Source organism: Phascolarctos cinereus, unplaced genomic scaffold (genome assembly GCF_003287225.1).
Source record: "Phascolarctos cinereus isolate Bilbo 61053 unplaced genomic scaffold, phaCin_HiC Scaffold_5;HRSCAF=322, whole genome shotgun sequence".
Lineage (NCBI taxonomy): Eukaryota > Metazoa > Chordata > Mammalia > Diprotodontia > Phascolarctidae > Phascolarctos > Phascolarctos cinereus.
The window spans coordinates 19,744,019-19,766,253 of record NW_027555958.1 but is presented as its reverse complement, the minus strand read 5'-3'; the positions used below and the strand labels follow the sequence as shown (position 1 = coordinate 19,766,253).

Here is a 22,235-nt window from a genome sequence, read left to right as displayed (position 1 = left end):
AAATATGACAATAGGAATCCTTGGTGTGGTCCCATGAGCCAGCTCTTTGTCACCTCCCTCACCCCACAATGTTCCTTAGTTTTGACTAGCGCTGTCTCAGCAGTAGCTGTGTCTACCCCTCTCTGTCCCTTCTCCCCTGTCAGGTCCCAGGTCCACATTGTTCCCTGTGTCACCATCCTCTGAAACTCCCTTATGAGTTTTCATCCAGACTGAGAGTGAATTTGTTTTATGGGGCAGAACTCTTATCTGAAGTGGTGTGTTTATAACGTTGGCAGCCTTCTTTGTACTTTGGCCTTGTACTTGAAGTTTTCCTGGTGAGTCTGCTGACATACTGACAGATAAGAATGGTGAACTGTTTCTCTCTGTGCTCACATCATAGAACACTAGGGCTGCCAGGCCTTCTTGAAATCAGATAGAGGTTTGTGGAAAGCCCTGCCCTCCAGGAATGGGGTGAAAGTGAATTCAGGCTTTTTTTTTTCTTTTCATTAATGATTCTCCTTTTTTCAAACATCCCAGCTAGTCAGCAATAGTGGCTCCGATGACTCACTCCCAAGACAGCCAGCAGAGTCCAGCACAGATCACAGTGAGAAGCTGAGGAGTGAAGCTCCAAATTAGCCTCACTGCTGCCCAGTGAGGATCCAGCTGGAAGGCTGGCCACTTACTGCTCAGTAGCAGCCTCCCCCAGTAGGGCTGTGGCTTTCTTCCTGGTCTTTCCCCCTTCCATCATTCCTCCCATCCTCGCGTATTCAACAAACATTTGAGTTTCTTTGCCTATAGGTAGAGTCCTGCTAACGACACAGAGGGGTTATAAAATAAAAAATGAGCAATAGAGTCCCTGTCTTCCAGTTAACAAACCGGATTTACCTATATGAAGCAGTTAAGGAACGATACAGTAAACAGAATGTGATTAAATGTCATTAAATGTCAGATGCGTGGAGCAGAATGTTGAGCGTTATGATTCAGAACATTTAGGGAGAGAGCGTTGGGCACTGGAATAGAGGGGAAAGACATTTCCAAGAGGTGAGGCTTGAGTGGGGCCCTGAAGGGTGAGCAGAGGCCAGGTTGTTCCAGGCAGTGTTGCTGATAGCCTCACCAAGGGCTTGGGATGATGAGTGCTCAGAGCATGTGTGGGGGACAGCAAGGAGACTCACCTGGCCAACGTGGGGATCCTCACTGGGGAAGAGCGGAAAATAAAGTTGGATAGGTAGGGTGAGATCAGGTCGCTGACAGTATTGACGGCACGGTTGAGAAATTTGGGGGCAGCTAGGTGGCTCAGTGAATAGAGCAGGCCCTGAAGTCAAGAGGACCTGAGTTCAAATCTGGCCTCAGACCAAACACTTGACGCTTACCAGCTGTGTGACCCTGGGCAAGTCACTTAACCCCAATTGCCTTCAAAAAGAGAGAGAGAGAGAGAGAGAGAGAGAGAGAGAGAGAGAGAGAGAGAGAGAGAGAGAGAGAGAGAGAGAGAGAGAGAGAGAGAGAGAAATTTGGATTTTAACTCACAGGCAACAGCAAGTCGATAGAGATTTTTGAATTGGCTGCTGAGGTAACAAAAAGGGGCAAGAGAAAATCCAAAGATGAAGGTTTTGAGCTTGAGCCAATGGGGAAATGGTTAATATTGTTGACAAAAATTCGGCCTTTGGTTGGAGAAGTGGCCCATGAGGAGGGAAGGCAAGTGGAAATCGTCCCCATTCTTCAAGGCCTGGCTCCAGTGGCACCTAATACATAGAGCTTTCCAATGCTCTCAGCTGAAAGTCCTCCTGGGAACTTTCATAGCATTTCCTACTCTCAGGCACTTTGTCTTTTTATTTGTGTATCTGTTTGACTTGACTAGATTGTAATGTAAGGTCCATTGTAAAGACTTAGCATCCATTAAATGGTAGAGGTCAGAGATCAAGTAGACAGATTCTGTTCCCCAGGGAGATCATTAATGACTTTTGAGAGTGTAGTTTTTGTGGGCTTGGAGATAGAGAGCAGTTTCTGGTGATAAAAGAGGAAAGGGTGCTGAAGAAATAGACCAATAGTATTTAGAATAGAAATAGACCATTGACTGGAGTCCTCTCTTAGTGAAAGGAAGGAACAGAAAGGACAGCTGGAGGGGGTGGGCGGAGTCAAACAAATTTTTTCAAGTTGGAGGAGGCCTACCATGTTTGAAGGAAGTAAGGGAAATGCCAGTGGAGAAAGGGATGGAGAGAAAAGAGTGTCAGACTGTCCTCATGGTGAATGAGTGAGACAGAGCTCATCAGATAGAGTTAGGGGACACCTTGTCCTTCTCTTGCCTCATAACTGTAAGAAATCCTTTTGGGAAAGGTATGAGTGGGATAATAGAGACTAGATACTGTTCCTGGAGGCTCTTTTGAATCGGTCAAGTTCTTAATCAACCTTGTTAAAAGTGAGCATTTTGCTTTGGGAAAAACTCCTTTCAGTAGAGCTCTCTTGCAAAAACAACTCATCTTTCAGGTCCATCGTGGGATCAGATCATTCCGTGCCATGATCCTTTCCTAACAGAAGGGATTTGAGTTCCAGTTTGCATAAGAGATGTAAGCTTTCATTTAAACCTATAGTTGCCTCTGAGATGTTATTCCTGTTCTTAGAGATTGACTCCAGAAGAGAGGACTAATAACTTTCCCCAGCACCCTTTTTTTTGTCTTCTTCTTGATGTGAGGCTGATTTTAACTTATAAAAGTATGAGAAGCCTGTATGTCAGGGCCACAAACTCTCTTGGCCAGAATTCAGCTTCCTGTAGTGCTGTAGCACAGGATGGCACGTCTGTCTCAAGGTCACCTTTGTGCACGGAAGGAAGGAAACGCAAATCCCTTCCCTTAATATAGAAAGGGAAATGTTGTGGACTCTGAGGTGGAGGCCGGTACAGAGGCCAGGTTGGGAGTAGTAGGAGGCCTGGCTGTTGGCTAGGCCTTCTTCCCAGAGGTGTGCAGACCAGTTTGGAGCTGATTAGAGACTGCACTGAGGCACACCCCATGCTGGCATGGATGGGCTGGGTGATCTTGGAGCCCCCAATTTTCAGTTCTTTGCTGCCACAAAGTGCTGCTTTGAGTATTTTGGTATGTAGAGACCTTTCGGTCTTTGATCGCTTTGGGCTCAATGTCCAGAGATCTGGATCAGAGGGGATGAACAATTCAGTAACTTTTTAAAAAAGCATAATTCCTAATTATTTTCCAGAATGGTTAGATTAGTCCTTAGCTTCACCAATAGTATAGTAGTGCGTCCCATCCAGTTTTGTTTCATCTAATTGGCCTAAAGGAACAAAAAAATCCCTTAAAAGCTTTCTCTCTTATTTAAAGTTTTGAGTTCCAAATTCTATCATTCCTTTCCTCCTTCTCCTCCCCCCTCCCTGAGATGGTAAGCAATCAGAAATAGGTTATACATGTACAATTATGTAAAACATTTCCATATTAGTCGTTTTGTACAAGAAGACTCCAATAAAAGAAAAAAACAAAAGACAGAAAGTGACAAATAGTCTCTTTCAGTCTGTATTCAGTCAATGTCATTGTTTCTCTGCGGGCGGATGGTAGACTTGTCATGAGGCCTTTGGGATTGTCTTGGATCATTGTGTTGCTGAGAATTGCTAAGTCTTTCATTCACAATTCTTCACTGAACAGGACTGCTGTTACCGTGCACAGTGTTCTCCTGGTTCTGTTCACTTCACTCTGCATCAGTTCGTGTCTCTCCAGGTTTTTCTGAAATCATCCTGCTTGTCATTTCTTACAGCACAATAATATTTCATTACAATCCTATACCACAGCTTGTTCCGGCATTCCCCGATGGATGGGCATCCCTTCGGTTTCCAATTCTTAGCCACCACGAAAAGAGCTGCTACAAATATTTTTGTGCAAATAGGTCCTTTTCCATTTTTTTCAGATGTCTTTGGGATGCAGACCTAGCAGTGGTCTTGCTGGACCAAAGCATGTGCACAGTTTTGTAGCCCTTTGGGCATACTTCCCAATTGCTCTCCAGAATGGTTGGATCAATTCACAACTCCACCAACAGTGCATTAGTGTCCCAGTTTTCCCACATCCCCTCCCATATCTGTACAATACTTTTGAATAGTCTGGGTTTGGTTTCATCTTTTCAAGCTGGAAAGGCTCTGAGCACGAGACTCGCCAAGTTCAGCAAGACTCGTCTGCAGAGGGCTAGGCAATGGGGAGGAGGCTTCTGGCCCTAGCAACTTGTGGAGTTTGGCTTCTGGGCCAAGAAGGGTGCGTCCATGGAGAGAGTGTCTATGCCTGGCAAAATGATGATCATAGTGATAGCTAGCATGAACAGAGCACCAGCTGTATGCCAGGCTAAGTCTGTGTATGCTCTGTGCTAAGCACTTCACCATTGTCATCTCATTTGATGCTCACAACAACCCTGCAAGGTAGGTGCCATTATTATCCCCATTTTACAGTTGAGGAAAACTGAGGCAAATAGAGGTTGAGTGACTTGCCCAAGAGCACACAGCTCATAGGAGTCTGAAGCTAGATTTGAACTGAGGTCTTCCTGATTCCAGCACCTGTGTTCCATCCACTGTGCAAAATCATGGCTTCTCAAAGTATCTATGAGGTATAGATAGCCATCCACTGTTCCCCAGCTGAGAGAGAGTTCAGGATTCATGTACATAGCCAGGTTGTCTATGCAGGGCTTTTAACTCCTGCCCTCGCATCAAGTCATAGGGTCGGAAGATGCCTCAGCAGATGGAGATTCTGGATTCCCATCCAGCGAGCTGTCCACCCTTCTGACCAATGAGATGCTGTTGTCTTCCGAGGGTCAGGGAGCAGGCAGGGGGAGGGAGAGACTTCACCCATTTCCTAATGAGGTAGTCTCCTCCACATCGCTGTTCTTCCTAATTTTGAAGCACTTGGTTATATACATGAAGGCAGCGTGGAGTGACAGGGCTCTGTCTGCAGGCCTTTGGGTGGTATGTTTGGCCCCTGCCTCAGTTTTCATGCTATCCCCATATGCCCCCAGCCTGTCTCCTCAGAGTCTAGAGAGGGCCACTCAGAAGTGGTTCTGCTGTTCTTCCTCTTGTCCCCGCAGAGCCCGTGGCTCTTCTCATCACTACCTGTACTGCTGTCCCTCCTTCGAGTCCGGGAGTGGCAGCCTAGTGTCCAACAAGAGTGTTATCTTATCCGCTTCCCTCCAGCTCAGTTTTCTCATAGCTGTGCACAGACTCTCAGATCCTTACTTGCCTTATTGGAAAAAGACAGCTCACAACACGTCATGTGTCTGAGGGCTGGAGGCCTGGCCAGCAAGGAGTCCTCAGCTCCAGTCCTAAAGAGTCAGAGGCTAGAGGCAGGTGTTGGTGGAGCAGATTGACCTAGGCCCAGTAGCTTTGGAGGTGGTAGGAAAACCACCCCCAGGGACAGTGCAATTTCTTCCTCCTTGGGGCTGCTGGATTTCAGGCCTTTTAGCAAAGAAACTTTGCTGGCAATATTGCCATAACGTAATCAGTCTCAGAAATTGTCTCTTTTTTGAAATGAGATGTTACTGATGTCTGGTTCTTTTTCATATCATCATCATTTCCCTCAATATTCTCCCCTTCCCCTTCTGGAGAGCTGTCCTTTACAACAAAGGCTTGGGGTTTTTAAGACAGAGAAAATAATACAGATCAACCCGACTGAGCCATACGTTGATACCTTGGTGAAGGGGTGGGATGAATGTCAGAAATCTTATGGGCTGCAGAGGGGTCCCCTCCTCCCCCTAGGGGCCAGTGATGGCCAAGGTGGGTCAGAGGCAAGAGTGACGATTGGAATCTGACTCTGCTGAAAAACGAGGACTTTAAGCCCTGGCCTAGCAAGGACAGCACCCTTCCAATCCTCAGCTTCTCCATTGTCACCTCTCCACTTGATATATTTACCCTCAAAAGGAATTTCACTGCATCACGGAAAAGCAAAACTCACAGTTCTGGCTCCCCTGCTCCTGACTGGCTGGCTGTGATTCTGAACAAGGCATTGAATCTCTCAGGGCCTCAGTTTGCCCCATCTGTGAAGTGGGGCTAATAATGCCAAACCTGTCTGAAGGCAGAGAGCAAGACCAGATAGTCTTTGAAGGTGCCTCCTTTCCCTAAGGTGCTTAGGGTGCAAGGTCTGTGAAGGGGTCTGGGGGGCAGAGCTCATCTTTAAATGGGTTGCCCTGTGACTCATCAGTTCCACTGAACCCCTTGTCTGCCACCCTTGTACACGGGAGAAAGGAGTTGGGGCTTGAGGAAGCCTTCTGCCCCTCTTCAGATGCAGCACTTTTCCAGAAGGAAGCTTTCCTCAAAGTCCAGAAGGGAAAGCAGTCTGCCAGCACTGAAACTGGGGGATTTATTGGCAGCTTTTAGCAACTTTCTGCATTGTTGAAAGCTGGAAAAAACAGGTCAAAAACCGGGACTTGGTTGAACTTGACCCAAATGACTCATTAAGCTTTGGGGGCCTTCTTGTAGTTGGTCATATCCCTAATGACATCTACTCATAGGTCAGACAAATCTGAACTTCTGAAATGTTGAGCCAGAGAGAATTCCAGTCCCAACTTGAAAATTCTAATTGGAAATGTTTGTGTTTGCCCGCCAAGCATTGGGATGCAGAGCTCATTGCAAGCTTCTGGCCTGGCACAGATCATTTGGGGTGCTGGCTGCAGATTCAGGTAGCCTCGACTGTGGCAGTTTGTTTTGAGGGCTGCATCAACTGTCCCCTGGCGTGGTCCACACTGAGTTGAGCTCAGAGGGCCCTGCTGATAGCTTGGGGGGTGGGGGAGCCTTCTTTTTCAGAGCTCTCCTCTTGTTTGGCATGGCCGGGGAGGGGTTTGGACCAGGGGTTGTGGCACTTTGTGGCTTTTGCTCCCAAGTCTGATGAGGCTGGAAGGGGCTCTGGCTGTTTCTCTGAGCCTGCCCTCAGCACTCTGCCTCTTATCCTGCCTCCCCCATCACCCCCCACCCCATTTCTTTAGTTCTTTCCTCTGCCTTTTGTGTTGGGGAAGATTGGAACTGGCCTAATTTAGTATGATTCCAAGGAGCTCCAGTGGCTGTGATCAATACAGGCTTTCTTCATGAAGGACAGCAGTGCCATAGCAACATGGGGAGAGAGTGGCCTTTTTAGTGTCTGCAATAGCTTCATTCAGCCTACATGGTTTCCTTTTAAAAAAATTGGGGGGGGGGAGTGTCAATGATATAAACTGTTGCCAAGGTGACCTGAATAGGGGAGGAAAATACTTCTTCTTCTCTCTTGTTCCATACAGATGAAAGAACGGGAGGGAGGTGGGTGGGGGGGAGGGAGGAATATGTGCAAACTGCTGGGAATCATGGGAGATTTCATTCTTGACTCCTGAGTGCTTTCTGCTGGAGCTGCCGGATGTTGCTGTGTTCTGAGGCTTGGAGGGCTCTGTGTCAGAGCTCTGAGTACTTCCCGAGACTTTTGAGAAGACTGACTGCTCCTGGGACTCGGGATGGAACTTGCCAGCCAGTTTCCCTCTAGAAGCAGCAGCAAGCATGGCGAGGTCAGAAAACAAAGTGGAAGTTTCTGACCGTTCCTTCTCAGGCCCTTTTCATGAGCTGTAGCATCCCTTTTCCTGTGGCGAGCTGGAGCGGTGTGCTTGTGGCCATGGGGTGTGTGTGCTCTGCACCACAGGAAGATTCCAGCCTGGGAAGGTCAGTTCCACATCCTCCTCCTCCTAGTAGGCTTTAATGAAACCAGACTTGGAAGGACTGTTTAAATGTATTGCAAAACTTCCTGCTTGATTGGAAGCGATTGTCCACAGGCTTGGAGAGTGTGCTGTGTCTAGGGAACCGAAGGGGTGTGCCTGAGAGTTGGTACGGCCTCTCCTTGGAGAAACGGCAGAGTGAGAGAGTTCAAAGAGCCAGCCGGCCGGGCTACAATGAAGATTGCCCTGGGCTGGAGTCCTGGCTTTGCCACTGACTGTGCAAGTGACTTGATCAAGGGCCGTCCGAGGCCTGCGGTCTGGCTCCTGAGTACAGATATGGGCTTTAGCTAAGCCAGACTCTGGAATGGAGTGGTGGGAACTGGGAAAAGATCTGTGGTCTGAGCCCCAGGGCCCGTTTCGTTTCTTCGGTTTTTGGCATCGTCACGATGACCCTCCCCCCTGCCCCCCCCACCCTTTTAAAAATTGTATCTGGGCAGAATCTTGTGTAGTGGCTGCTAACAGACTTTGTTTCTGTGCTTCTCTGGCCTGAGAAAAGTTCTTGACCCATCCTGAGGGAAGGAAGGGAGCCTACCTCTCTGTGTCTGGAGCCAAATTCTTCATTTGGTGGTGGAGGGCTTCTGCTCCTGGCAGCCTGGAGTGGCTGCTTTGGGAAGACGAGCGAGGAGGCAGTGCTGTGGCATTTCCTACCCTAGACTGCTCCAAAGAGCAGCTGCACACGGTCAGTGACGTGACCCCCCTCTGAGAGATGGCTCTGGCTGGCTGCCTTTCTGACCTTCCTGATGCCCGGAGAGTCCGTTTGCTCCATGAAGCTGTCCCCGATCACTCCATCCGATGATTACCCACAACCTTTCAGTGTTTGATAGCAGTGTAACTTAGGGGTAGAATGCTGTCCTTGGAATCAGGAAGACCTGGGTTCCAATCCTGCCTCTGACAGTAGCTGTGTGACCATGGAAAAGCTATTTGGTTCTGAGTCAGTTTCTTCACCTGTAACATGGGAATAATAGTTCTGACCTTAAGAAATTGTTAGGAGACTCAAACAAGGTAGTTTGGGTATAGGACTTTGACACTTTAATTTCTCCATAAATGTCAATTTCTCTTAGGAGGCAACCTGATACAATGGCACCACTAACATAACTGGGAGATCTGGGTACTTAGCTGCCTCTGTCCTCATCAGACCTTGAATAAAAATAATGTTAATAGTGTTTGAAAATCTATTTAAGGATTTACAGAGCACTTACAGACGTGAGGCCATGTGATTCAGTGGAGAGGGCACTGCCTCTGATGGTCACTGCCTATGAGACTCAGCAAGTGTCAGCATTCATTCTTATTCACTGTGAGCTGCTTCCCTTTCAGGAAGAGGCTGTTGGCACCTTCAGTTAGCCCCTTACCCAGGGTACAGTAGAAGGAGCCCTGCATCTGGACTCAAAGGACCTAGTTTCACCTCCCACCTCTGGTAACCTGGGCAAGTCCTTTAGCCTCCCTGGTTCTGAGTTTCCTCATCTGTAAAGTTAAGGGACCTGAGCTTTGTGACCTCGAAGGATCCTTCTTGCTCTTGCCTGGGATCTTATTGATGATCCTTCCGGAAAGCGGTGGTTGGAGCTGGGACAGTAGTCCTTACTCCATTTCCTTTTCTCACTGCTCTTAAGCCTGCTGGAGTCCTAGCCACCTAATGACAGGTAGAAATAGTGATGCCTGGGAAGTGCGTAGCATTTTAAGAGCAGGGCGCTATTCTCTTCCCCATCCACATGGCTATCAGAATAGAACCAAGAAAAATGTATTCTCTGGAGGCATCTGTTACACACACACATATATATCTATATCTATATCTATATCTATATCTATATCTATATCTATATCTATATCTATATATATCTATATATATATATACATCTATATATATATACATATATATACATATATATATAAAGTGAATGAAGAAGGTACTTAGAGAGATGGACGTGGCTGCTTGGTGCAATTGCAGAGAAAAGTCTTTGAGCTGGAGCGCCAGCATTGGCCAGACGGGAGTTGTCATACCCAGAACACCTGTGTCAACAAGAAACATTCATGTAGACAAACCAGAATAAAAAGGGATTGGGCAGCAAACCGTAAACTTCCATTATCAACATCTAAAAGAAACAAACTCTGTGTGTGTGTGTGTGTGTGTGTGTGTGTGTGTGTGTTATATATAAAATTTTTAACAAAGTGGGAACAAGAAGTTGTCTTACGCCTCGGTTCCCTCTGAACTTCTCTTTTTTTGCATATTTTCCTGGATCTAACAGTGAGAGGCAGTGGGCCCTCTCTGGTGGCTATGTGGTGGCCTTGAGCTTAAGAAGACCTAGGTCCTTGGCGTCTGTCTTAGAGACCTTGGGCAGTCATCAAACCTCTTGGCACTCTTGGGCCGCTTGCTTTAAGACCGTGTCACAGACAAGGTGCCCATCTTCACTGGGGACATGTGACATCACAGGTTCATGCAGCTGAGACAATGGCATTACCAACAATGTCATCATTATTGGTGTCTAAGATGTTATTAGATTGTAATAAAATGAGATAGTCTATAGAGTGTCTGAGAGAGCAGAGACGAGAATCCCACTAGATGAGACAGCGTGGCCAGGTCCTTGTCTATACTCAGGAAGGCAGTCACCACAGTAGGGCCACTCTGGACCCCAGAGGGAGCGACGTGCCCACCTCAGAAGCCCAAGTGAGCAGAGCAGCCCCTTCTGAGCTCATCCCCAAAGATGGGCCCAGAGCAGCCCTGCTGCTGGGTACGTCCCTGTCATGGGAGCATGCGGGTGAACTGCTTGCCAGGGTTCTCCCTGTGCCTGGCTTCAGGTAAGTATTTGTAGGAATGATGAGTCACACTTAGAAGCTCCATTCACTACGACGACCTCCCAAAGAAGTCTTCTTTACTTAAAGCACGTTCTCCTCTTTCCTTGACATTGTCTTAATTGGGTAGGGCCTTTGCCGTGCCAGTTGTTTGGATGTCGTCTGGAAGATTGCCCTTGGTGGTGGTAAATCCAGAAATTGGACTTATTGGGGTGCAGGACATTCACTTCAGCTTGACGGCCCCAAGATGAGCTACTTGTTAAAAGCTGGGACGAGGGATGGGCAAGGCAGGCGGCCATCTCGTGTAATGCACTGGGAATTTTCAGGGATCGCTTTTTCATATTACTCTTCCTTTTTTTTTTTTCCAAAGGCATTTGGGGTTAAGTGACTTGCCCAAGGCACACAGCTAGTAAGTGTCAAGTGTTTAGCCTGAGGCCGGATTTGAACTCAGGTTCTCCTGACTTCAGGGCGGGTGCTGCTACCAGGTTGCCCCTATATTACTCTCCCTAAGTGCATCTATTTCTAATGCCAGAGAATCCTGCCCTTTTTGATCTGTGGAGAACTGTTTTTGTGCTGAGTCAGGTGGCATGTGCTACAAGGCAGCCTCTGTGGGGTAATACCACATGAGGGCTACCATTTCAGTGTGCAGAAAGGTCCTGAGGATGGAGCCTGGAGAGGAAGTGAGAGGCTGAAAGCCCTGGGCAAGGGGTCAGTGGTGCTGCCCACTGGGCCACACCAGCCACGGTAGCAGCACAGCTTCCGTAGTCTTCCCTTGTGCAGAGGGGAGAGGTGAATGGGAGGCTGGGGGCACTCAGCAGCTGTTCTGTGCCTTTCCTAACCCTGCGCTTAGTATCCAGAAAACCCAGCAGCCAGGCGTGACCCAGGGCAAGTCACTGAACCTCTCTCAGCTTTGGTTTCTTTATCCTTAAAACAGAGGTGTGCCCTTGATCCCAGTTACATCTTATCCTCCATCTCCCCTTTTGTGCCTGGCACATGGTAGGTACTCGTGAAGTCCTTGTTGACTTGCATTTAAAAGGGCCCTTTCAGTATGATGGTGTTATACAGTAGTAGGTGGTTTCCATGTACATCAATGCAAATGTTCCATATTTTTTCCATGTATATATGTATAAGCTGCCTAAGGGCAGGGGTCAATTTCGTTCATTATCGAATCGAATTTAAAAGTATGGAGATCCCAAAGCCACTGGCAGATGACTAGGGCCACCATTGTCTAGAACCTTGTGCCTTATAGGGGAGAAATAACATGCCTGAGGTCATTTCAGTAATCCAAAGTGGGAGCTAAGTGCCTGGACCAAGTTGTAGCCATAGGAATTGAATGAAAGGGATGGCTAGAAATGGGGCATTTTGAAGGACAAATTCACAGAGTTTTGGTGTCCAACCAGATGGATGTAGAGGGGTAAGAAAAAAGGAAGAATCAAAGTTGGCCTCCAAGCTTCCAACCCTGGGTACCTGTGGAGATTGTACCTTTAACAGAAATGGCGACATCTGAAAGAAGAACCAGTTTTAGATGACGTCGGCAGGATCCCAAGTTAGTAGGGAAGTGAGCACATAGGAAAAAATGGAGAGCAGTTCCAATTCCCCCTGCTGTCCCCTATGATGAGCGGAAAATGGCCATTGGGATCTTTGCTAGTTGCATCATGCCTCTGTTCCAGGGGTCAGCAGCACATGATTCCCTGGATATTCAGTTGAGCAAAGCTTAGTGGGTAAAGGATTCCTCACTGGGTAATGTCCCTCTCTTGGGCTTTGGTAGAGTTATTTAAATCTAAAGACCTTAAAATAGCATTGGTGGCTGCTAATCTAACTGAAACATTGTAGGCATTTCACTTTGGAGACTTGGGTTCTATTTGTGTAGCTATAATTATCCTCTCATGAATGAAGTGCAGGGTTTCTAGACTGGCGTCCATAGTCTTGTGGGGACTGTGTCCTACTTTCTCCATGTCTACAAGATTTATTTTAAAAACGTGAGATTAGGACCCATCAGTTTGGGAACTTTTCCTTTCTCTCTCTTCCTACCTCCTTCCCCAGTAGCTCCAATGGAGAATTTGGAATTGAAGAGTTTAAGGAAAGACAGTTTTTCATTCCTTTTCTTTAAATGGAGAAACCAATTCACTTTAGGTCACTAATGTTCAGGTCTTTGTTTATGAAAATGATGCTGCCGTTTGACTCGGAGCACTCCAGTAGGGTTTTGTTTTGTTTTTTTTCCCCCTAGCTTTGAGAATGGATTTGGGCTGAGCTGTCTGCCATCTTCCCCTCCCCACCCCCTCCTCTTTTGCCTTACGAACAACTACACCGCCTTTTGTTGGCCAAGATTAGGGCTTCTCTCTGTGGCTGGTAACAGAGGAGCTTAACTGGCCCTTTCAGGGAGCAAATCTGGAGCCTCATCTTCATGCTCCCCTACCCATCAATTAAATCTGGATCCTCAAGCTGGAGGACTGTTTCCTAGGGGACTGACTGAAGATTATGAAGGTTAGAAGGCTGGCCCCCACCTGCCCTCAAACTTCTCTGCTACGTCATCTCCTCACATGCTCTCTTAATTATAAAGAAATAAGCATTTTTGCTTTCTGAATTTGGGCCCTTCTAATTTGGAAATTATAATGATCCAGCAAAGAACCTCTAAGCAAATTAACAGTATAATTAAGATTATAAAGGAAGTAGTCTGTCTATTTCAGGGAAACATGGAAATACAGAGCATCAGCTTAGCTAAAAATAATTCTCCAGAAGCCCAGCCTGGCTGCACGACGGAAGTGGACCAGTGCAGGACTTTGCAGCCTTTGTATCTGAGGATGAGGTATTCCACCTGAGTACTCACAGAATGATGAGCATGAGATGTCAGTGTGGCTTCCCCAAGAACACGGCAGGCCGAATGAAACTTGTGTCCTTAGTAAGAGCAGGAGGAGGGTTAATACTAACAACAGCTAGTGTTTCTGTAACACTTGCAAAGCGCCAGGCACCGTGCTAAGTGCCGTAAATATTATATCATCTGCTCCTCACAAGCATTATTAGGCCAATCAGGAGAAGGCCACAAACCTAGCTCTCGTAGATCTCAGCAAGGCATCTCGGGTGCTGGTGGATAACGTGAGGAAACACAGACTAATTCTATATATAGTTTCTCTAAGTCCCCAAGGGGTGGTTGTCACTCTGGAGGAATAGCTTGGCTGCTCTATACTCGGTCCCATGTAACACTTTGATCAGGGCCTTAGATTAAGGCAAGAGTAGCATGCTTACCCCACTTGCAGGTGGCAGTGTGTTTAAAAAAGTGTTTGAGTTGGAATTATATGAAGAAACCAACATGACAGATGCCTTTAGGGTGAAGAATCAGATTGCAGGTTCAGGATTGGAGCCCCTTAACCATTCGTTCATGCGAAAAGGACCTTGAGGACTGAGCCTACAGCACTGGCCATCGGCTTCCAGTAAGCTGTGTGTAGCCTGCCCACCCAGCAGGGGAAGCACTTCTGCTGTGCTTAACTGACTTCTCGAGAGGAGGAGGACTGGGGTGGTGCCTTGAGGGTCTGTCCTATTAAGGGAATGGTTGAAAGGACTTGGACAGTAGCGGGAATCAGAGGAGCTCCCACCTGAAGAAGAGAGGAATTGGGAGGTGTGGTGGCTGCCCTCTTAGAGTGTCTGTCCAAGTGGCATGGGAAGTCGGCGTCAGAACAGCTTCCTTGCTAACAATTAGAGATGTTCCAGAGTGAAGTAAGTGTCCTTGAGAGGCAGTGCTTCCCTCACCCCCTCCCAGGGCTTTCCCCAGAGCCTGTGAAGAGGCCGAGGGGAAGGCTCTGCTCCAGAGTCACCAGACACCCAAGGCTTCTTTCCAGCCAGCTCTGTGTGCTAGCCACTCGTCCTGTTTCAGCCTTCAGAACTGATTTGATGATCAAGACTGTTAGCAGGGAAGCTCTTCTTGACGTTGACTCGCTATGCTGCTTGGACGAGTTGCTCCTCCTTCTGCCCACTGGGGCCAAGCAGAACAAGTCTATTCCAGCCTGTTCTACATGACAGCCCTTCGGGTGCTTGAAGGCAGCCCTTAGACCCCCACTGAATCTCCTCCTCCCCAGTCTAAGCACTACTGATCCTTCAATTGACCCTCGAATGGCTTGGTCTCGGGCCCTTCTGCCCTCCTGGCCGCCGGCCTGATGGGGGCTGGTTTGTTGGTATCCTCCATGAAGCGTGAAGTCCAGAGGCCTGACAGGGCTCAGGCAGAGAAGGGAGCGGGGGACTATCGTGTCCTTCATTCTGGATGTTCTCTGAGAGCCCCATTAGACTGGGAGCTCCTTGAGGGCAGGGACTGTCTTGTGTCTGGCATACAGTAGGTGCTCGACGACTCACTGACTGAATCCTGGGTCTCTCTCAATGATAACCAGTTGGAGAGGACAGCAAATGAAAGGATGATGTGAACGACGGTTAGTTCATCCTATGCCTATTGATAAAATATGTCTTTTTCAGAGTCTCTACTAATGTCAAAGATAACAGCTTCGTGGAGAAGATGAAGAAAACGGTGAGGCTTCTTTTTTTGTTTCTTGATTTTGAGTTTAGGCCTTCTTGGGTATTTGACATTCTAGCGGGCAGCCGAAGGGAGGGTTGAGTGTGGCCTTTGTGTCTGGGGCTGTCCTCACAGACTGAGCTCTTTGGCAGCCGGGGAGGGAGGAGGAGGAGAATGAAACCTGAAATGCAGGCCCACATTCGGATCTGTACCTCCTTAGCCTATAGCTTGTGTTGTCCGTCCTCCATTGGCACGCAATCACATATTGCCTTTTGATATTCTCTGTGCTTTATGTAGCTGACTTATTCTTGTCTGAGTCTCCAAATAGATGGTAAACTCATTTAGGTGAGGGGCTTTGTCCTTAGTAGAGATTGTTTGCTATGTTCTTTGCTCACACACCTGATTGCTTTTCTGTGGCATAATTCCCTCACCCAAGAGAAGTTCCTTTCAGTGGCAATCTGGGGGAGAACACGAGGGGAGAAGGGAAAGAGGAAACGTTCCAGAACACGCAGCCTGAATGCCTGAACTGTTCTCCATTAGTCTTGGCTTAATCAGTGGTCAGGGCCTGTCCCCTTTGCTTTCTGTCTGACATGTGTTTATGTGCCTTCTTAAAGGGCAGGAACATCGTTGTGTTTTATGGCTCCCAGACGGGCACAGCTGAAGAATTTGCTAATCGCCTCGCCAAAGATGCCCACCGCTATGGAATGCGGGGCATGGCCGCTGACCCGGAGGAGTATGACTTGGTAAGCTGTGCTTCTGCCTCACTTTTAGAGGCATCTTTAATCCATTACAGAATTCACTGGACGCTAAACAGAGGGGCCTTGCATGCTAAGGTCTGAGTGAGAACAGCCGTGAAACTAAGAAACAGAAGGAGGGGCTTTTAATTGTTTTCCTTTTTAGCATACAACTTCTCTCAGTCATGAGAACATGAAGGACAAATCCCTGTAGTGCTAGCAAGACTCAAGATAAAATATTTTTCCCTGCTTGTGCTCACGGACCAGAGTTGTACCATTAGGCTGAAGGAAGCATCCCTGTTGCCCTTTGGTGCCTGGGTTTTGGCCCTCTCCACGCTGCAAGGGCTCAGGAAGTGGTCAGGATGGCACTTTGCCCAATGACTACAACAGAGGAAACCAAAGAGTCATCGACTCTTCCCTCTGCAGCCTCTGTGGAGGTTTCCAGTAAGCTGGAGGCAGGAGTTTTGAGATGTCCTGCTCCCAGTCCGTGGGGATGCAGCAAGTAGCTGCCCTGATGCTTTGACTGGAAAGTGGGAGGAAGGCTGCCGAGAAGGTGAAAGCTGAGTCTGTCCCTGGAGGAGATGGAGGGCGTGATTGTTCTGTGAGATCCGGGGGAGGCTCCAAAGCTGCCCTTTACAGGTGAGGCTGAGGGCTGGAGAGCCACTGTTGTGATCTGAACCCAGGTCCCTCAGCTCTGAGCCCCACACGGCCTCTTTGCCCTGTGGCCCCTGGAGAGGGGAGCCGCCAAAATGGCGGCTTGGCCAAGGCCAGCTTTCATTCTCAGTTTGTTTTATTTTGAACTCAACAAACAGCAAGTCAGATTTCTATAGACACTGTGGAGCAGAGCAGTGCTCAGGAGCCTGAGTCTCCTTCAGGTGGTTTGCTTTTCCTTTAAGCATGTGATCGTTCAGTCTGTGAATTTCATAACTGTGACAGCTGTGATTCCTTCTGTCCTCTTTGTTTTGGGGTGGGAGGGGAGGGGAGGAGGTAACAACTCAGGCCTCATTGTGGCCTTTGACAAATAGGCGTGGCCAACCAAAACGAACTCCCACGCTGGCCATGCCCAAAAGTGTGTTTGTGGCTCTGTGTCTTGAGTTCATAGTTTTTCTGGCCAGAGCTTGGAAGCGTTCTTCTTCACCAGTATTCTGGAGTCATGATTGGTGATTGATAAGAGTTCTGAAATCTTTCTATTTAATATTGTTTTTCAACTACATGTAAAAATTTTAACATTCTTTTTTTTAAATTTTGAGTTCCAAATTCTCTCTCTCCCTCCTCTCCCAGCTCATTGAGAAGGCAAGCAATTTGATATTGGTTATTCATGTGCAGTCGGGCAAAATATATTTCCGTATTACTCATGTTGTGAAAGAAAACACAGGCCAAAAAAAGTGTTCTTCCATCTGCATTTCGACTTTAGTTCTGAAATCTTTCCAAGCTTTTGTCTTGAGCTTACTGTTATTATACAAATTATTTTCCTTGTTCTGCTCCCCTCACTTTGCATCAGTGCATACCAGTCTTCCCAGTTTTCTCTGAAGCCATCACTTTCATCACTTCTTATGGCACAGTAGTATTCCGTCATATTCATTTGCTGTAACTAATTCAGATTTCTGTAGTGCTAGGCCAGAGTGTGTGTGGAGTCTAAGGACTCTTTGCTGCCAGATGAATCTTCCAGACACACTCTCCTGATCACATGCCTTCCCCTGCCCAGAATCATGAAGAGGCTCCCACCTGCTCCCAGGGGCAAGTCTTGACTTCCTTGGCCTAGTCTTCTTTTTAGGCTACCCTACTCTCCTGGTCCTATGTACCCTGACTACCCAGCAGAGATATTCTGTCCTAGCAGACTGATTTCCTTACTGCTCTTCAACTGAATTTTAAACTCCTCAAAGCACAGGCTCTCTCATTTTTAAAATTAATTTTATTTATTTATTTATTTCTAGTTTTCAACATTCACTTTTATAAGATTTTGAGTTTTAAATTTTTTCTGCCACCCTTCCTTCCCTCTTCCCCAAGACGGCATGCAACATATGTACAATCACATTAAACAGATTTCCACGTTGGTCATGTGAAAGCAGAATCAGAACGAAAGGGAAGACCACAAGGAAGAAAAACAACAAACAAAGAGAAAATAGCATGCTTCCATCTGCATTCAGACTCCCTAGTTCTTTCTCTGGATGTAGAAGCATTTTCCATCATGAGTCTTTTGGAATTGTCTTAGATCCTGGCATTGCTGAGAAGAGCTGAGTCTATCAAAGTCAGTCATCACATAGTGTGGCTGTTCCTGTGCACAACATTCTCCTGGGTCTGCCCACTTCACTCAGCATCAGTTCATGTAAGTGCAGGTTTTTCTCAAGTCTGCAAGGCAGAGACTCTCTCAAGGGATTTTGGATCCCCAGCTTAGGGCTAGACACACAGTAGGTGCTGAATAAATACTTGAATGAATGAAAGGCCCCTTGTAATTGCCAGTCCCAATGGGAAACCTGAGATAATAGGCATCAGCAATATCTCTTCCTTACCAGAAGAGGGCTGTTCCTATCTTCTTTCTCTTTGAGAACACATTTTCATTTTCCCAATAGCTTTTGGCAATAGAGTAAGATGACCTCTTCCCTATGAAATTGAAAATTGTTGAGATCCTTTAAAATCTTTGTTCTGTCAACCAGTGTTTTATTTTGTACCAGTTTTATATTATCCATGCATTTAATTAATGTATTCATTAAAGCCTTTTGTGCGTCCATGTAAAGTATTGGCCTCTTCTTCTTTCTGCTCATTCATTTTTCTCCTAGAGAGATTTCCTTTGAGGTTGACCTTGATGGCTTTGGGTACCATTGTCTAACTGGTTCACAGTCCCTGTAACTGTTCAGTACCTAGCTCTTTATCCTGCCAGTAGGGATAGCATAAGCAACTTTGTCGAATCGAAACTTTGTTAAAATTTTCTGAAATTAAACCAGAATGAATCAGCGGAATTTTTCTGACGTAATCCTTTCAAAAAAGGAAACGAGGTTGGTCTGGTGTGACTTGTTCTTATGGGAGTCACGCTGACTTACAGCGATCGCCACTCTCCTTTCTAAATGCTCACTGATCATCTCTTCAGTCAGTCCTGGAATTCACTCAAGGTTCACTGGCATATAGCTTGAAGGGGCACCTCCCTCTCTTTGAAAACTGGCGTGGCAAGTGCCCATTTCTCCTCCTTGGGCCACTGTCTTATTTCTTCATGGTCCCTGAGAGGTCACCAACAGCAGGGCAGCAGCCATGTTCCTGTCTTCCCGTGGCGCTCAAAGGATAGTCTTCTTTCAGGCCTAGTGACTCAGATTAATTGAAAGCAGCTAAGCTAACTACAGCCAAGCCTGTAGTCACCTGACCATTTTCATTTTAAACTTCCTATTCTGAAGATTGTTCTCCTTACTAGAAAAAGCAGAAGCCAAATAAAAGTTACTAGTACCAGCTTCCCTCTCTCCATTATTTTTTGTCCCAAACACTTAAACTAGCTGTTGTGTGTTTCCCTTATTTCTCTCTTGCTCAACACGTGGTTCATTTTTGTTCTTAATGTTTTTTTTTAAACCTCACTCCATCATACTCTTTAGAATATTTTTAACTGTTCTTGGAGGACCGTGGCATTCTTTAAAAACAAAAAAGTCCTCTCTTACCCTCCCTATGTGTCCTCTTTAAAATCTGGGTTTCCCAAAGAGATCAAAGAAAAAGGAAAAGGACTTATGTTGTTCAGTAGTGTCCAACTCTTCGTGACCCTGTGGACCATCGCACCCCCAGTGCTGTCCATTCCTTCTCTAGTGGAGTAAGGCAAACAAAGGTTAAGTGACTTACCCAGAGTCAAGTGGCTAGTAGGTGTCAGAGGCTGGGTTTGCTGACCCATATGTACAGAAATACCTGTAGCAGCAAAGAATTGGAAACTGAAGGGATGCCTGTCCATTAATTGGAGAATAGCTGAACAAGTTGTGCCAGGTGATTGTGATGGAATACCATAGTGCTATAAAAAGTGATGCAGGTGATGGTTTCAGAAAAACTTGGGAAGACCTATCTGATGAAGAGTGAAGTGAGCAGAACCAAGGGAATGGTCTACGTAGTAACAGCCATATTGTAATGATGGTCAACCGTGAAAGGTTAGTAACTGATCGACACAGTGACCTGGGGTAATTCTGAAGGACCCATGATGAAAAATGCTACCCGCCTCCAGAGAGAGCTGATGGATGCTGAGTACAAATGGAAGCAGATTTGTTTTCTTTATTTTTTCTTGGTTTATTTATTTTTTTTTTGGCAACATAACTAACGTGGAAATGTGTGGCATGGCTCCATATATAATAGGGATTGTATTTCTTTGCCTTCTCAATGGGTGGAAAGGAGAAGGAGAGAGAGAGAAAGTGGAACCAAAAAGAAACATTTTAAATAAAAAAAAAATCCTATCAGACCGAAGCTGGGTGTCTGAAGGTGCTCTCCTTGCAGCCCCAAGGATTTTTGGCATCTTTTCCTTTCTTCCTTAAAAAGATAGTTTGCTGGGGGCAGCTAGGTGGCGCAGTGGATAGAGCACTGGCCTTGGATTCAGGAGGACCTGAGTTCAAATCCGGCCTCAGACACATAACACTTACTAGCTGTGTGACCCTGGGCAAGTCACTTAACCCCATTGCCTAGCCAAAAAAAAAAAAGATAGTTTGCTGCTTAATCAGCAGGGTTTCATTCATAAATGCTTCCCACAGTTATTGAGATGCTTTGGATGGTTTTTAAAATTTTCAGATCGTGGGATCTTGGACAATGTTTCTGAAAACTATGAAATTCACTTTCCTAAATGCTAGGGATCTCTCGAGACTGCCCAGTGCATCCTCCTTAAAGTGCCATGAGCTCTGGCATCCTAAGCCTTCTGAAAGATGAAATGATCCTAAGCCAGGCAGAGCTTGTGGAGAAAGACTGGACCTGCGGTGGTACTGGGGTAGAGGTGAGGAAGTTTCTTCCACCAGTGCAGACTGGCACCTTTTCTGGACTGATGCTCTTGGGGACTTGCCCAGGGTCACACAGCCAGAATGGGTCAGAGGCAGGGTCTGAACCCTGGTCCTCATGACTCTGAGGCTGGCTCTCCGTCCACTCCAGCAGCTGCTTCTCATTAGCAAGGCAGGGCAGAAAGTTTGTCAGGTGCTTTTCTTTAAGCAAAGAGGGACTTTGAACAGGAAAAGCATGGTATGTCCCTTAAAGGGCTCCATTATTCTGAGTCATGGCTGCAGTTTCTAGACAGTTGCCCTCTGGGTCACCCCTGCCACCTGCCTCTGGCTGATTTGGTCCTCCTGAGCTCCAGTGCTCTCTGGGCCAGCTGGTCTCCTTCCTGTGATCTTCCCCTTGCTTTTTCTGCTGTGCTTGCTTCCTGTCCTCCATAGATTTCCACGGCAGAGGGCCTTCTCTGATCTGCAGGGCTGCCCCTTGAGTCTGCCCCTTCTCCTGGCCGTATCCAAGGCACCCTGCGAGGCTCAGGCCTGGCGGCCTTTCTGCCTCAAGCTCTCCAGGTCACTGGGTTTGGTGCTGGTGTTAGTCATCTGAAGCCACAGGGGCCATTTCTAAGCCCTCGCCTCCGTGGAACCTGTGTCCATTGCTCTTTTCAGTGGCCAGGTGGATCATTGTGCCTGCCTAGTTTTCTCCTCTCCTCCATTTTGAGTTTAAAGTCCTCTGCATCAGATCAACACGTCTCTGGCCAAGTATATTCTCTGATCGTGTTGTGGGGACCCAGCCCTGTTAAGAATCCCTGATTGTAGAACCGTGTTTTACGTATTCTCAGTGCTGGCCAGGTTGTATCTTTGAAAATCAGTCTTTCAGATTTTGGGCTAGACATCAGGAGGAACTAGGCCTGCTGAACCCAGTGGGCAGATAACCTGGATTCAAAATGGATTTTCTTGGGTGAACCGAAAACTGGCTGTGGGAGTAGTTCCAGGAGGGGATTGAGCATTCCTGGAGTGTCTGGCCTTCTGATGTGACTACTTTGAAGGACTTCACTCATTTGAATGGAGAAGTTTTGGTATGCACACCTCTCACTCCCTCAGTACTGACTGGGCGAGTACTGTGCTTTCCAGGGCATGCGGAGCTCCTTCCCGATGCTTGGCCATTGTATCCCTGGCCCTGACTCTCCTTCCTCTTTTCTCAGGCGGATTTGAGCAGCCTTCCAGAAATAGATAATGCCCTGGCATTGTTCTGCATGGCCACGTATGGGGAGGGGGACCCCACGGACAACGCCCAGGACTTCTATGACTGGCTGCAAGAGACAGATGCTGACCTCTCTGGGGTCAAATTTGCGGTGAGTTGTCTCCCCCTTCATTCCCACTATTCTCTGAAGGCTTGTGGGCTGGACTTGAGGCACTCCGGGGTCCTTGGCTATATGTGCCAGCCCTAGACTGCAGGGCCCCACTGTCCCACCACAGCTGACCCGGGATGCCAGAGTCCATCACTGTTTGGAAATAATGGCTCGTCATGCCCTTGTCGTTGCTGTTGGCAGAAGGGGCCTCCCAAAGCCTAGGCCAGCACCTGGAAGGGAGATGAGTGGTGCCTTGTCTGCCTCCTCCTCA

The 22,235-nt window shown here is 47.2% G+C and overlaps 1 protein-coding gene across 2 annotated transcripts in view; it reads left to right on the top strand.

The window, feature by feature from the left end:
- POR (cytochrome p450 oxidoreductase) overlaps positions 1–22,235 on the top strand; it is a 75,968-nt gene that overhangs the window by 39,822 nt on the left and 13,911 nt on the right. For both annotated transcript variants that reach the window (XM_021005643.2, XM_021005644.2), the window contains exons 3-5: positions 14,920–14,971; positions 15,571–15,699; positions 21,818–21,967. In XM_021005643.2, coding sequence (XP_020861302.1) covers positions 14,920–14,971; positions 15,571–15,699; positions 21,818–21,967 — 331 coding nt within the window. The remainder of the gene's footprint in view (positions 1–14,919; positions 14,972–15,570; positions 15,700–21,817; positions 21,968–22,235) is intronic.